The 15665-nt window shown below is 56.8% G+C and overlaps 1 protein-coding gene across 1 annotated transcript in view; it reads left to right on the forward strand.

The window, feature by feature from the left end:
* Nucleotides 1–15072, forward strand: part of ZNF385C (zinc finger protein 385C) — a 43505-nt gene extending 28433 nt beyond the window's left edge. Inside the window, exons 3-9 of the mRNA XM_041462967.1 lie at nucleotides 3972–4114; nucleotides 8565–8675; nucleotides 10668–10839; nucleotides 11223–11552; nucleotides 12954–13141; nucleotides 13304–13402; nucleotides 13695–15072. Coding sequence (XP_041318901.1) covers nucleotides 3972–4114; nucleotides 8565–8675; nucleotides 10668–10839; nucleotides 11223–11552; nucleotides 12954–13141; nucleotides 13304–13402; nucleotides 13695–13919 — 1268 coding nt within the window. The 3' untranslated portion in view covers nucleotides 13920–15072. The remainder of the gene's footprint in view (nucleotides 1–3971; nucleotides 4115–8564; nucleotides 8676–10667; nucleotides 10840–11222; nucleotides 11553–12953; nucleotides 13142–13303; nucleotides 13403–13694) is intronic.
* The last annotated feature ends 593 nt before the right edge of the window (nucleotides 15073–15665 follow it).

The raw sequence follows: 15665 nt of genomic DNA on the forward strand, positions 1-15665 counted from the left end.
GAGCAGGGGTCCAATAGCAATCAATAGCTAATTCTTGTTCTTTCCAAAACGTCCTCACATCCCCGAGTTCCCTTTGCACCCTGAGCTCTTGGCAACCTGCAGTCTGGGAGAAAGTCCTTCAACACCTGCTTTTGGGGCCAGCTGGGGGTGTTCAGCTCATATTTCTGCTCTGCAGTGTTACTCTCTGTCCCAAGGTGAGCAGAGCTGTTGGTGCCTGCAGCAGCCTGGAGCTCGGGCCCCTCTGCCCGCAGGGCTGGGGTGCTGCTGGTGTGTTCCAGTGTGATGGGGCTTTGCTGGTTTTCACTGGGAGGGCTGTTTCCTTCACTTCAGACTGATTCTGATCAGCAATAAACCCAGTGCAGCAGCATGAAGCATTATCTCAGTTGAATCCTGAGCGCCAGGTCCTCTGCTGAGGCTGCCAAAAGCTGGGAATGGGAGGATGTAGCAGATCTGCTGCCCCACGCTCCAGGTCTGGTTGCTCTGGGAGTCCAGTGCAGTGCAATCTGTTTGTTACTAATGCAGATCCCAGAGGTGCTGGGGCTGCACTGGCGCTGCCATCATGGTCCAGCGTTGTGACTGGGGGTGGCTGTTCTTCTCTGGCCATCAGCCTTTGGCACTGGGAAGCCTCCTGGAAACATGCTTGGCCAGAGACAAAACCTTTAAATCCCTGGGTGAGGATTTAGAGACACCATCAAAATTTGCTGAGAACATCTCCCAAGCAGGAGGGAGCCTCTGTGTGAATAAACAGCTCCAGCTCCATCTGGCCTGGGCAGACTCTGCACCAGATGCTCGCTGAGGCGGCGGCGTCTGCGGGGATGGGTCCTTGGCAGGCTCGTGTTGGTATGAGAACCTGCAGCCTTCAGAAGCAGCTCTGGGAGGTTCACACAGGCAGGTGACAGAGCACAACAGTTGCTCTGCTCTGCCTCAGAGGGAGCAGGAGAAAAACCTGCTGCAGGTGTGTGTTCAGTGGCTGTGTAGGGTGAAGGGGTGGGGACAGGCTGGGGGGGACAGGCAGACACAGTTTGGGTGAGTTTGGTTAAATGTAGGGCTGAAAATTCCTTTAAATTGTGAGGGATCCCTACAAAAGTCACTTGTGTGTGGGACAGGAACTGGGCTGAGCTCCAGAGGGCTGAGCCCCAAGCAGGGGACACGCAGCACCACATCAGGGACATCGTGGCTTTGACACCTCTTGGTCAGGCCTGGGCTGTGCCTGTGCAACTGGGGGGGCACAGAGACAACCCCCCCAAACTGCAGCAGGTGCTCACACGTGGTTCCTGTGCTCCTCTCCTTGCAGCAGCCCCTTGGAATGCTCTGCAGGAGCACATCCTGTCCCAGGAGGACCCGCAGTGCCAGAGCAGCAGCATTTCGTGGAGGTGGGGGCTCTGCCAAAACGGGGGGCGACAGAGCAGGGGCTGTGACAAAAAGCTGAACCACTGGGGGCCTCTTCACCCACCTGCTGCTGGCCATGCCTGTCACCTTGCCTAAGGTCGTGTCATTCTATACAGACCTGGGACCCTGCCACTCGCCCAAAAGCAAATCTCTGTAATTGAGTGTCTAATTAATACCTAAAAATACTGCCCTCAGCTGCTGCTGGAATCTGCCCTGCAGCAAAGGTAAGGCAGGACCCACAATGCCATAGCCCTGTAACCTTGGAAAGGTGCCTCAAGAGCATCCTGTGGGTGCCCCAGCAGGGTGTTGTGACATGCTGGGGTGGCCTCAGCCCTCTCCCTGCTCCTTAGGGTCCTGTCTGCTTCAGGAGCAAAGCCAAGTGAGAAAAAAACCTGCCCATCTGCAGGGTCTCACAGGGGCTTCTGAGCTCTCTATAACTGCTTGGTTTATCCCAGTCCAGAATGTGTTTAATCCACAAATTTGAGCTCAAGGGTGTGCCAAAGAGGTTGACATATCTTCTCAGCACCATTGGTGGGCAGCAGCTGCTGCAGGTAGTGGCCGATCCTGGGAGTCTGTGTCCCCTCAGCACTCGTCCTGTGCCTGCCCAGTGCAGGAGCTGCTCCCCAGGGAGAGAATCCTTCAGCCCGAGCATTAGCTGAGCTGCAGCATCCCTTCTTGTAGTCACTGATTCTGGGGATGAGGTGATCGCTCACCTCCTGTTCCTCCCATATATATATGTATATTATATATATATATATACATATGTGTGTGTGTGTGTATGTATATTATATATATATATGTATATTTTAAATATATCTATTATTTTATACATAAAATATATTAAATACATAAATACGAAAATGTGTGGATATAGATATATAGATATATAGATTTATAGATATATATAGATTAGATATAGATATGGATATGGATATAGATATAGGTATATGTGTGTGTGTGTATATCTATATTTTATGTTTTTAAGGCCAGTGCAGTCCATGCAAACCACCCTGGCTGTGATGAGTTGCACCCCTCACGATCCAGCCCCAAATGCCTCTGCTGCTGTCGCGTGGGGCCCCGGCTGTGTGTGCTGGGGGGTCTCAGGGCAGCTCCTCCGGCGCCAGCCCGGCCGCCTCAAATGATTTGATGTAGAAACGCTGTTTCACGCCTCAGAAGGTTAATTATGCACCCCTCACCCAGTGCTGCTCGCTGCTGCTGCTGCGACGTTATTTATTTATTTTTAAGCGGTTTCGCAGATTTCCCTTCTGGGCGACTCTGGAATTAACTCGATCAGCGCACGCCTGATGAAGCAAACTGTAATTCCTCCCCGGAGTCAGGCCTGGCTCGGGGATGGCTCCGGCGCCGTGGCAGAGCCTCCGCGTGCGCTCGCCCAGAAAGAGGTCGTTGGTGCCCGTGGGGCTGGCGACGAGCGCTGGCTGCTCAAATCCAGGGAATCTCTGGAACTTTGAATTTCAGATGCGTGTCTCAGGTCCTGCACCAGCTGGGATTGGCATGGGGTGGGCGCAGAGCAGAGTGAGGAGCAGCACCAGCCTGGTTCTGCATGGCTGGCGCCAGGGTGTGGGGCTGGAGGGGGTCTCAGGCTCGGTGCTGTCACAGGAGCTGCTGGTGGAGACTTTTGCTGCTGTGGGAGTGGGTGCTGGCCAGTCAGCCTCCCACAAGGGGATTCATCATGGTGGGATGGGGTTGTGCTGTGCTGGGTCAAGGGATCCAGGATGCCTTTGAGGGGGAAAAGAGCCCAAACCTCAAAAAAAATCCAAAGGAATGAGGAACCTTGTCCTTGCTGCAGGAAAAGGGACGGGGCTGTGGGTGGGTTGGAGGGGGTGTGAAGCCATGTGGGATGTGAATGGGCTCTTCTGGCTCACAGCACTCTGAAACCATTTCTTATTTATTGTGTTTGATTAGTTAATTTTTTAAATTTTATCTTTCTCCTCTCCTCGCTCTCAGAGCTGGGCAGGGACTCCCTCTGCCACCTGGAGGATGCTTCCCTGTGCTCATCATCTGTGATGAGCACGAGCTGGGATGGGGAGCAGACTGGAGACAGATCTCTGCTTGGCCTCCCTTCCTTCCTTCCTTCCCTCTATCCCACGGGTGTTTTCTGTTGAAACAGAACATTATTAATAACTCCAGGCTATTTTTAAATCTCACGCTGGAGCGCGTGGTTCATTTGCGGGGGACGGGGAGTGGCGGCTGTGCCGCAGGAGTGGGGGCAGCTCTGCCTCTGCCCCCAGCCCTTTGGCAGCCAAAACCTCACCAGCCCTGGTGGTGCTGGTGTGGAGGAGCCCAGGGAAGGGGCTGCTTCCCTGGTGGAGGTTGGGACACTTTTTGAGGCTTTGGACTCCTGTGCGTGTCCACGCTGGGATGCGGAGGCGTCCGGAATTGGGGTGCTGGTTTGGAGCCTGGAAGGCAAAGGGGTGCCCAGGGCCACCCTGGGCTGGAGCCTCTCCCTGGAGGGGTTCTGTAGTCCGTGGCAGATGTCCCCGTGTGCCGTGTCTGGTGTGCTCTGTCCTGCTGCCAGCAGGGATCAGCAGTGCTAACGCTGCTCTCTCCCTCTGCCTGCCCAGGTCCCTCCGGACACAGCAGCCCCCTCTTAGCGTCGTTGCCCATCCCTGGCCGGCCTCTTCATCCTCCCTTGGACATCAAGCACTTTCTGACCTTCAGGCTCAACGGGACATCACCGCTCAACCTCTTCCCCAACTTCAACACGGTGAGTCCCCAGGGAGGATGGGCATGGACTGCTGGATCCCTCCTCTCCTACAGCAGTCCCTTCTCTGCATGGCACCACTCCTTGAAGCCTACCAGGCAGCTTGTGGTTTAATTCCTGGGGTCTTTGGCTGCTGGATGCCAGTTCAACATGCCCACTTTGCCCTTAGCTTGGAGAGGTTCCTGCCCAGCCAGTGCCTGTCAGTAGCAGAATTAAAAACATGGTTCATTTTAACCCAGATCAATTGGATTTTGCCCCTGGAATCAATAGTAATAAAGTAGCTCTGGAGAGCAGTTCATTAGTAGAAAATTAAATAAGGAAAAGAAAAGAGAATGTACTACAGATACGAGGAATGTGGCTGGTGCTGTGGATGTTGGGAGAGTGCTGGGGGCCTGCTCCCACCCCCCACTTGGGCTCCAGGTCCCCAACTTTGGTCCACCAACCCAGGTGTCTGGGGTGGGCAATGACACACATCTTTAGAGATGTTCCATTAGACAGTTAAACTGCCATGGATGTGACCAAGGACACAGAGAAAACCAAGGAAATGGTTTTCTCCCCATGCTGGACTGCTCCCCCAGGCTGCTCCCAGCCCTGTGGGGGTCTCTGCAACCCCTGGGTGCTGCCTGGAATTGTTGTGGAGCAGGTTCTGCTCTGGGTAAGGCTCCCCAGCTCTGCCCCAGAGGCACTGCGTGCTGGTGTTTTAGGGTTCATCAATGCCCGTTGTTTTCTCTCATGAACCTGGAAATAGGACTGTCCTGAGCCCCCTCCCTGCTCACTGGCCTTTTGTGAGTGGCTTTGAACTTAAATGTGCTTGGAAAGTGCAAATTGTCGCTGAGATCCTCAAAGACAGTTCAGAAATTAAGTGCAGGATTCCTGTTGCTGTTGAATGGGATTCAGGCTCTGAGTCCTTTAAGCTCTTTTGAAGCCACAGCCCAGCCTCTCCCCGGGCTAATGAGCTGGAACACAGGACAGGAGGGGTTTTGATGCCATTAAAGTTCCTGCTTTTTGTCTGGACTCTTTTTTTAGTCGCTGGAGTCAGGAGTGAACTTGACCCAACGCCTGTTGTCCTCTCCTCTTGGCTCCCACCTGCCGCTGCCTCAGCGCCTGCTCACCCACGGTTGTTGCTTTAAAAAAATCAGTAATTTGGAAAATGAATCTGGTACTTGCTGGAGCCACGCAGTGTCACATGGCTGCTGTGCTCCATGTGGGCTCCTGCTGCAGAGGATGGGTCAGACACAGACAGAGATGCCACGGGAGGCTGTCCCAGCCATGTGGGGACCTGGAGTCAAGCACTCTGAGCCCAGGCCTGAGCCTGGTGTGTGCTGCTGGCTGATGGTCCAGGGGCAGGAGCTGCCCTTTGGGGTGTGTCTGTGCTGGAGATGTGGCTACAGGAGGCTGGGTGAGATGCAGGCTGGTGGCTCTGGAGGAGCCAGAGCAGAGCTTCCCTCCCACAGGATGAAGGGCTGGGGCATCCCTGCAGCCTGAGTTGCTCTGGCAGCTCTGGAGGAGCCAGAGCAGAGCTTCCCTGCCTCAGGATGAAGGGCTGGGACATCCCTGCATCCTGAGCCAGGCTTTTCAGGCTCCACTTGAGCCTCAGTGTGGGGAGAGGGATGGAAGCAGCAGTCAGGGTCTGCCCTTTGCTGAGGTCACTGCCACATTGGAGCTGCTCTGCAGCAGGATCTCAGGTTCTCCTTTTGTGCCCTGCATGGCTGGTGATGCTGTGAGGGCTCAGCCATGCCCTGCAGAGCAGGAGCTGTTTGCTCTGCCCAGCAGAACACTTTGCACTCCGAGCAGGTCACAGGGCTCCCATGAACCCAGCAGATGTTTTACTCCAGAGCCAACAAAACCTTTCCAAGCTGCCTCCTGACACTTAGAGCAACAACCAGGGGAAAAAACCCCTGACAGCACTGGAGGCACGTTCCTTGCTCCAAAGGCCCTTCCCTTAGCTTGGGATGTTGCAAATCCCCAGGACCCAGCAGCGCCTCGTAAAACTCAGTCAGCAGACACGATCTGGAGGGATGCAGCATCCCTGTGAATTCCTGCCCTGACCCCAGTGGCCGCAGGGAGCTCGGCACAGGGATGGCTATTTATATCAGCAGGAACATCCAGGGATAAATAAAGTAATGTGAGTCAATAGGAATTGACTATAAAGCCGGGATCTTTATTCCCCAAGACTGAGGTGCCCAAAGCCACCTCTGTTGCTGGCTCCATTCTTTCGGAAACCACCAGGAAGAGCCTCAATCCCTGGCTGCAGGCACTGGTAGGTGGCCCCATGGGAGCTGGGGGGGCTTTTCCATGTCTGAGAGAGCTGCGAGGGCATGCAGCAGGGAGGGATAGAGGCATGTTTGTGTTTGGTTTTGGGGAGAAGCACGAGGGCTCTCAGGTGGCAGCAGCCTTCAGATATGCTTAGTGTGGGCTGGAGCTGGGCTGGGCTTCTGGCAAAGCACCTGGGACCATGTGTGCTCCCGTGGGGGTGGGCAGCTTGAGACTGTGCTTGTGTTCCCTTTGGGACAGCAGGAGCAGCAATGGCCACCACGTGCCTTGGCTGGGATGCCTGGGGCTGGGGTGAGCAGCCAGGTCTGAGTGTGCTGAACAGCCCAGCCCCTGGGAGCCCCTGAGTCCTGTGCCTGCCAGGGCAGTAGCAGGTGCTGTGGTGCACACAACTCCTTGCTGTGCCACAGGGTGGAGCAGGGTGGACTTGGCAAAAGAACAGGGGGTGGAAAGATCCAGGTTGGTGCTATCACCCTGGCACAACCCCAGGAGAATGAGGATACCCTGTGCTGGGGCTGTTCAGCACCACCACCGTGTAGTTGAGGCTCAGGCATGGCCCTGCTGCCACTGGCTTCACTGGCAGGTTTTGGATGAGACCAGGACAGTCCCTGGTCTCATTTGTGTCCTTGTGCCAGCATCTCCCTTTCCTCTGCATCTTCCTCTGATCCTCACCCTGCTCAGGGTGTGGATGAGCCCATGGGAGCTGCTTGGTGGGTGCCAGTGTTGTTTGGTGGCAGCAACCAGCTGGAACCTGGTGGCTGACACTGCTGGGAAGGTTGGAGCCATTTTTCTTTTCTGAATGGAAAGGTGGGTGTTTGGAAAACAAGTACTGGCCCAGCAGCCCAGCACACAGCAATGTTTGTTGTCAGGCCTGGAGCAGCATCTTGGCCATCTGTAGCTTCCTCCAGGTCTCTGCCGAACCCCAAATGCCTCTTCATTTATATGCCAGATAAGTGAGTAAAATTTCGTAGCAAACAGGCACTTCATTAATCACCTGCTTTTACCATTCTGCTCACTCCTGGAAAGGAATTTGGGGTCTTGATAATGGTGCTGTTGTCCAGGCATGTGCCTCGAAGACTGATGCACCTGTCTCGGCAGTGAAATAGCTTTGCAGAGAAATACGATCGCTGCAAACCCCGGGCTCTCCTGACAGCAGGACTCAGATAAGATAATCTCCCTGTGCCACAGGCTAGGGAACAATACTTGCATTATAGATTGGAGCCACGCTCAGACAAAGAGGTTATTCTTATGTTTTCTTCCTTAATAAATGCATTTTGTTAAAAACAATTATGGCTTTTGGAAGCAGTTTGGTGCTTGGGCTGTGGAATGAGGCCGAGCCCCGAGGCGAGACAGAAGGGCCAGGGCCTGGCACTGGCCACATGCTTGGCCCCACCACAGCCCTGGGCAGGCTGGAGGACAGACATGGCTCCTGGCAGGACACTGAAGTGGTTCTGTGTGTGCCCAGCCTGGTGACCGAGCTGTCATTGTTGGGTGTGAGAGGGTGAAAAGCACGTTGGGCAGCAGTGGGGCAGCCCAGAGGGGTTTTGTGGGCACTGTGTCTTGGGTGAGCTGTGTCTGTGGCAGCCAGCACTGCTGTCCCTCCTGCCCTGGCACCCATGTGGGCTGTCAGTGTCCTAGGGGCTGGCACACATGGCCCTGTTCATGCCTTTGGCATTGCATGGGGACGTCCCAACTCTCTGGTGAGGAGCACATGGAGAATGAATGGTCAGATGCTTGTTTTGGCCACCTCAGTCCCCCATTTTTGTGGTTTCTGCTCCTGCTGAGGTCAAGGGCAGCCAGTGAGGTTCAAACAGAAACTGGTAAGTTGCCACCTGTGACACAAATGTCCTTGTGGGGGGAGAGGGGACTTGGGCACACACAGGTCTCATCCCTTCTGCCAGACCACAGCTGACATTCACACCTGGTGGATCTGATGGATTCAGGCACGGTTTAAGCAGGACAGGAGCCAGTGTTGACACAGCACATTGCCCTGTGCAGGGGAGCCTCCATGGCCACAGGGCTCCTCAGCAGATGCAGCCCCTTGCTCCTTGCAGCCCCCCCGTGAGCTCTGCGGCACTGGCAGCGGCTCCTTGGGAGTGTGACAGGCATGAGGGTCACCAGATCACGGTGCCACGCTGGGGCAGCCGTCAGCACTCAGCACCAGCCCTCCCTCCCCTTGCAGATGGACCCGGTGCAGAAGGCAGTGATCAGCCACACCTTCGGCGTGCCAGCCCCGCTCAAGAAGAAGCAGTTCATCTCCTGCAACATCTGCCACCTGCGCTTCAACTCTGCCGTAAGTGGGGCCACACGTGGGGCTGGGAGTGAGGAGGGGGCACAGGGCCAGCCCCTGTCAGGGGTGTCCCCAGCGATGGGTCAGTCTCATCCACGCGGGCTGTGGGCTGCTGGAGCTGCTCTTGCTTACAGAGGAGCCATCCCAGCCTGGCCACGCTGGATCTGCAGTGTCTGGGGCTGCTGCTGGCTCTGCCAGCAAAAAAACCCTGGTTCTGGGCTTTGTGATTCCACTCCGTGGCCAAACAGCTCAGAAAAAGCATTGCTTCCTTCATTGCTCATTGCTTCCCTGTTTCAGGCTGCTTCCCAGCTAGAGGTGCTGTGCCAGGAGGGTCAGTCCCACAGCGTGCCCCCACAAGCACCCTGTGCCCCTGTTCCTGCTCTGCCCGTGTCCCTCCAGGTCCCCCCTGGCTGGCCCAGACCCTCACAGCCCGTGGGTGTTCCAGCACGGAGGCTGTGACCTACTTTGGCTGCACCCAGCCCCGTTCCAGCCCTGTTATCCAGGGGGAGTTTATTGTCTTTGCTAATGAGGCACCACGCTTGGACTCGCCCTCTGCTTTCCCACGTACCAGCCACAGCCCCAGCCCCCGTTCCCAGCCCTTGGAAAGCCACAGGGGGAGGGAAGGGAAGGGATGGGCTAGGATGCTTCCCCCTGCTGAGCCCGGGAATCCTCAGCTGGCCCCCAGGAATGCTGTGCAAATTAATCTGTCCTACTCAGGGGTACAGTGTCTAATTCATACTGGGGTTCCACTCCATAAATTGCCAAACCGGGGTTGTTTTGGGGGACAATGCAGCATTGTCCCTGCTGGGAGGACACCAGTGTTCAGGGGAGTTATTTTTGTGGCCATTTTTATCAGTTTGGTGCAGACACGAATCCATCAGAGTCACGCTTCATTATCCAGCGTTCACTGAGAGAGAGGAGCTGGGGACATGAACCATGTGTTGAACACCCTTTAGGATACAGTGGGTGATGTGTCCTCCCCACCAAAAAACCTCTTTATTTCATTTTTACAGCAACAATTCATTGTACGTTTCTGGAGTCATAAGTTTTGCCTGAAAGCTGCTTTTAGGAGTGACTTGATGCATTTAATCAGAGCGGGGTCCTTATCTCGCCAAGCAAGCAATGTGGGGATGTCTTAGAGAGTGATACCTTGGCCTCAACATGTTGGTGTCAGAGCACGCTGGGGAGAGGAGGGAAATGACTCTGTGAAACCCCTCTGTGCTACACCCACTGCTAAAATCCCTCTGTGCTACACCCCAGTGCTAAAACCCCTTTGTGCTACACCTCATTCCCATCACCCACCCTGTGCTACACCCCAGTGCCAACACCCCTCTGTGCGACACCCCAGTCCTGACACCCCCTTTCTGCTACACCTCATTCCCAACACCCCTCTGTGCTACACCCTACTGCCAAAACCCCACCTGTGCTACATCTGCCTCCCTGTGCTACACCCCAGTGCTAAAATCCCTCTGTGCTACACCTCACTGCTAAATCCCTCTGTGCTACACCCCACTCCCAACACCTCCTCTCTGCTACACCTCACTCCCAACACCCCTCTGTGCTACACCCCACTGCCAAAACCCCCCCCGTGCTACATCTGCCTCTCTGTGCTACACCCCAGTGCTAAAACCCCTCTGTGCTACACCTCACTGCCAAAATCCTTCTGTGCTACCTCTGTCTCTCTGTGCTACACCCCACTGCCAAAATCCTTCTGTGCTACACCCCACTGCCAAAACCCCTCAGTGCTGTGTCTGCCTCTCTGTGCTACACCCCACTGCCAAAAACCCCCCTGTGCTACCTCTGTCTCTCTGTGCTACACCCCACTGCCACCACCCCTTTGCAGTGGTCCTACCCTGGGGGTGCGTGCCACCAGGTAAGGTGGCTGCACTAGGAACCTGCCTGAGTGGCCACATCCTGGGTGTGAGCCCATCCCCTGCCCATGTCCGTCTGTCTGTCTGTCACAGCAGTGACCTGGCCATCCCTCTCTCCCCCCAGAACCAGGCTGAAGCCCACTACAAGGGCCACAAGCACGCGCGGAGGCTGAAGGCCATCGAGGCCATGAAGAACAAGCAGAAGGTGGTGGGGGCTGCAGCAGGGACCCCTGGCCAGGACAGCACGGCCGACCTGGCCCCCAGCCCTGTGGGCAGTGGGGAGCTGGGCAGCACAGGTACGAGGAGGGGGTGTGGGGCTGAGGCTGTGGCAGAGGTGCCACCTGAGCTCCTGTGGGGGAACAGGGGTTGTTTTCCCTGTGATTTGATGTCTCTGGGAGGAAGCTCTGTCCCACACATCCCCAGGGCTCTGCCACATGCAGGGATGGGGCTGGTGGGAGCTGTGGCAGCAGCAGGGTTTGGTGCTGAGCCCAGCTTCCCTGCACTACAGATAACAGCTGTAATGGGAAAGACCTGGGGATGCATGCAGACGCTGTCTGGGATGGTCTTGGGGAAGATGGGGGTGCTCCCTGAAATCCAGAAAACCTGTTCAGGCACAGGAGAACTTTCTCTTTCTGCCCACTTCTTTTCCTCTTTCCCCTTTTCCTTCTCCTCCCACCAGCTGATGCCAGTAGCCCACAGGAGTCGGAGGGTGAGGGCAGCAGCCTGGGGCTGGTGCCCAGCACTGAGGAGTCACCTGTGGAGCTGCCAGGCACTGTTGCCCCGCTGGGCTCCCCGCCGGCCTCCGAGCTGTCAGAGGGCACCTCAGATGCCACCAGCGTGGCCTCCTCGTCCGCCCAGGCAGCTGAGGCACAGGCAGCTGAGTCAGGCAGCAGCGTCAGCTCGGCCCCTGAGAGTGAGAAAGAGGGGAAAAAGAGCAAACAGCACCTGTATTGTCCCACCTGCAAAGTGACCGTCAACTCCCTGTCCCAGCTGGAGGCTCACAACACCGGTAAGGGCATTACTGGGGGGCAGGGGGATGGGCCCCCTGCCACTTCATCGCGGCTCTGAGCAAAGCTCTGAGCGTGCCCCATAACCAAGCAGTCTTGCAATGAAGTAGCGAGCATTAATGAGTGTTGCTGTAATTAAAAAACGTTCATTAAAATGACCTGCACAGATAAGTCATGGGGCTTTACCTGGGCTGCAGCTTCTAGGGTGAATTTTCACAAGGTCAAACACTTTTATTGTTCATGTCTCAATTAAGGACATTTAATCAAGTGATTGACGCTGCTTTATTTTCTATTCGTCTTGAAGCTGATAGCCAGGGCTTCTTCCAAACCTGGAATAATACTTCCCAAGGCAGCTCAGTGGTTTGGGCTTGTGGCTGTGTGCAGAAGAACCTTGGGAATCCAATGAGCTGTGGAGCCCCATAGCCCAAAACGACTCCTGGGCTGTGTGGGGCAGCCCCTTGGGGTGGGCAGCTGTGGGAACTGCTGAGGGTCCCCCAGGGTGGTAGCAGGGGGTGGCAGCCATGCTACAGGGGTCCCCAGTAGGGTCTGCAGGCCCTGCAGTTCCAGCTCCTTGCTTGCTCCTTTCTCTAGAGGATGCTGAAGTCGGGCACCCCAACTTTAAATGGAAGGTCCTTTGCTGGGAAGCAATTCCTCCCAGCCCACTGCCTGCTGGGGCAGCAGCAGCTGCCGTGTGCAGGGTTGGCTCAGGACACTGCTGCGGCTTAGCTGCAGACGTGTCCTTTTGCTTTTGTCAGCTCCAGTTACAAATTCAGGAGCTGATTTGGGGAAAAAGAACAAACAAACAAACAAACAAACAAACGTTTGCAGGCTGGCGCTGCTCTGTGGCTGCCACACAGCTCCTTGCTTCACGCCTTAAAAAATAGAATGAATTAGCAGGGGCTTAAATTACTTGTTCCCCATGCACTCTCGCCATCCCGGCGCTGGCAGGGACAGGACAGAGCGCCCTGTCCCCAGGTGTGTGGGGATCTTGGGTTCCTCCTTCCCCACCTGCTGTGACCCAGCTGAGCTATTCCTGGCTCTGCTCTGACCTTGGGCACGGCTCAGATGCTGCAGCACGGCGGGCGACGCGCGCCCGACTCCGCAGACTGTGCTAACGCCCGGGGACAGGCGACAGGCTCCAGCTCACGCTGGAAATAGCAGCTTCTGCAAAGCTGGCACATGGAGGGGGGGTCTCTGGGAAGATGAGCAGCTCTGCTCTGCCTGCGACGTGCAGTTTGGCAGGGTTTGGGAATGGCAAAAGTTCGGGCTCCCAGGCAGCTCCCTGTCCTCTCTGCCTGCATGTGCTGCTGGGCACAGGTTGGTGCTGTTGGAGGGCACTGTTCCTGCTGCTGTGGCACTGGCACAGGGCTGGGTTTGCTGAGTGTCCCCTCTCCTCTCACCAGGTGCTAAGCACAAGTCAATGCTGGAAGGTCACGGCACCCAACTGCGGCGAGGCCGGGGCAAGCTGCTCTCTCGGGCAGGGCACAAGTCCAAGCGGATCGGGAACAAGGGCAGCATCAACATCCAGAACAAGGCATTTCACTGCCAAGTGTGCGAGATCTATGTCAACTCTGAGACCCAGCTCAAGCAGGTGACAATGCCCTGGGAGTGCCTGGGCACTGGGTGTGGGTGTGCAGGGCCTCAGGGTGTGGGTACCTGATGGCCCCTGCAGGGTGATGGTGTCCCCACAGACCTGAGCCACACAGTACCCGGCTGTCCTGGCTCCCAGTGATCCAGCTGTTTTCCTCCCCAGCACATGAGCAGCCGGAGGCACAAAGACAGGCTGGCAGGGAAGCCACCCAAGCCCAAGTACAGCCCCTACAACAAGCTGCAGAAGAATGCTGCCCTCGCAGTGAGTATTCTCAAGGTACCTGTCTCCCTGCACAGCACTCTCTCAGTTTGTTCACAGAGCCTCACTCACCATCAGCAATTCTTTCAGTGAGTTACGGGAGCTGATTCTCTTAAACCTTGGTTTCCATCACCACAGCTCAGCTTCTCCCCTCAAGAAGGATGAGCTGTGGTGGTGGGTTTTGTGTCACGGGGATAACTTGGGAGTGCTTTGGCAGCAGCATTCACAATGGCAGCACTTGTGATTCCTCCACCTCTTCTGCAGTCTCACGGTGTCTCCTCCTCCCTCCCTGCAGTCCAAGCTGGCTTTGCAGAAGCACCTCACCAAAACCCTGGCAACCCGTTTCCTGCCGAGCCCGCTCACCGCCGCTGCCGTCTGCGCCATGCCTGGACCCCTTGCCTTGCGACCAGCAGCTGCCACCACCCTGTTCCAAGCCCCGATCCTCGGACCAGCCCTTTTCCGAACGCCGCCGGCCCACGTCCGCCCCACGCCGGGTCCCATCGTCTTCGCACCCTACTAGAGCTGCCGGCCCACCGAGGGTCTGTCCGCTGCAGCTGGGCTGGGCTGCGGGGGCTGCGCGCTGGGGGCAGCGCTCCTGGTACCTGCTCTCCTGGCTGGTGGGAAAACGTAGTCGTAGACATCAACCCCGGCTTCTCCTTTGCTCGGAGAGGGCTCCCACTGGAGAGAGGTGCCCCGACAGAGCCTGGCCAGCCCCGCCGCGCATCCCCAGCGCTCCCCCAGCCTGTGCTGGTCCCCTGCTCAGCAGATGAGCCCAGGCAGTGCATGGAAGGGACAGTGTCCAAATCAGCAGGAGCATCTCATGGCCAGAGCCTGCCTGTCCTTAGCCTGTTGGTTGTTTCTTCATTGCCCTCCCAGTTACCAGGCTGGAAGGAGAGGAGCTGGCTGGTCCCTGGGAGAAGGAGCATCCCTGTGGTCCCTGCCAGTGCAGTCGGAAGGGAACTGCGAGGGGAATCTCAGCACAGCTCTTACTGGGAGAAACAACCCCAGCACAAGTGGGAAGCTGACAGTTTCTCTCTCAGCCTGGGCTGGCTGTGCCCTTGCCAGCCCTGCACCTACCTGTGCTGGCAGGGGGTTTCTGTGCCACCCACCAGCCCCCCGTCCCCACAATTCCCTATATCCCACCAGCCAAAGAGCCCCCGTGGTGGCAGGCACCGGCCACACTGACCGTATCCTCACTCCGAGAGCAATAGCTGACCCCAGGGCTGGTGCCTCCTCCCTCCAAAGCACACGGGCCCTGCCCTGGCCCCAGAAGCACACGATGGGCACATGGCTATGCTGGGCCCCACTCATGCCCAGCGAGGCCGGGGGTGCCAGGCTTGTCCAGTGCTGGCTCCCCAAGGAGGTGACCCTGTGCTTGGCACCTGTCCTTGTCTCTGTCCCACCGTGGGGACAGCCCTGCCCCTACCTCCCGGGAGACGCTGTGAGGCTGAGTGAATGTCCCTAAAGCACTTTCAGTTCTCCAGTGAAAGGCAACGCTGCTGCTCACCTGCCGTGCACAGCCCTCCAATCCCATCCCAGTTAGGAGCTTCCAGGAGGTTACTGATGATTCCCGAAATCAAAAGTGTCCTCAGCAGCCCGGACAATCAGGTGGCAGGTGCACCCATAGCCTGCAGAGTGCCAGGCTCTGGAGGGACCCCGAGGCCATAGCTCTGCATTTCACTGTGCTCAGACAGCCCAACCATGACCTGTCTGGGACTGTCACCGCAGCGCTCTGGGTGCCCAGCACGCTGCTGTACATAGAGAGAGTTGCATCCCAAATGGACCTTTCTCTGGAGGAACACCCCACCCTGATCTATGCAATCCAGGGGGCAGCTCACCCACCCGCCGCACTGGCCGCCTGCGATTCCCTTTGGTGCTGATGCATCCCTGCAGCTGGAGCCGTGGTGGCAGCAGAAGAACCAACATGACACTGAGCTCTGTCCTGTCCCTGGCCCAGGGTGCTGGTTCACACCTCTGCTGTGACTCCCATTCCCTCCCAGCCCTCGGGAAGAGGCAGGTTGGTGTGTGCACCTGGGAATCCACACGCACAAGCACACATATCTGAAGTCTTGGCCATAAGCAGCGCCTGGATTTCAGAAGGATTTTGCCCAGCGTGCTCCACTGATGCTCAGGATGGGGCCTGGCACGGGAAGGTGACCAGGAAGCGGCCAATGGGGGACTCAGATGGCTGAAACATATCTGCTTCCCATGGCTGGAGCCTGAAACATATCTGCTTCCCATGGCTGGAGCCTTGGCAAGGGCAGGA

This window comes from Pyrgilauda ruficollis, unplaced genomic scaffold (genome assembly GCF_017590135.1).
Source record: "Pyrgilauda ruficollis isolate IOZ18807 unplaced genomic scaffold, ASM1759013v1 scaffold161, whole genome shotgun sequence".
Classification (NCBI taxonomy): domain Eukaryota; kingdom Metazoa; phylum Chordata; class Aves; order Passeriformes; family Passeridae; genus Pyrgilauda; species Pyrgilauda ruficollis.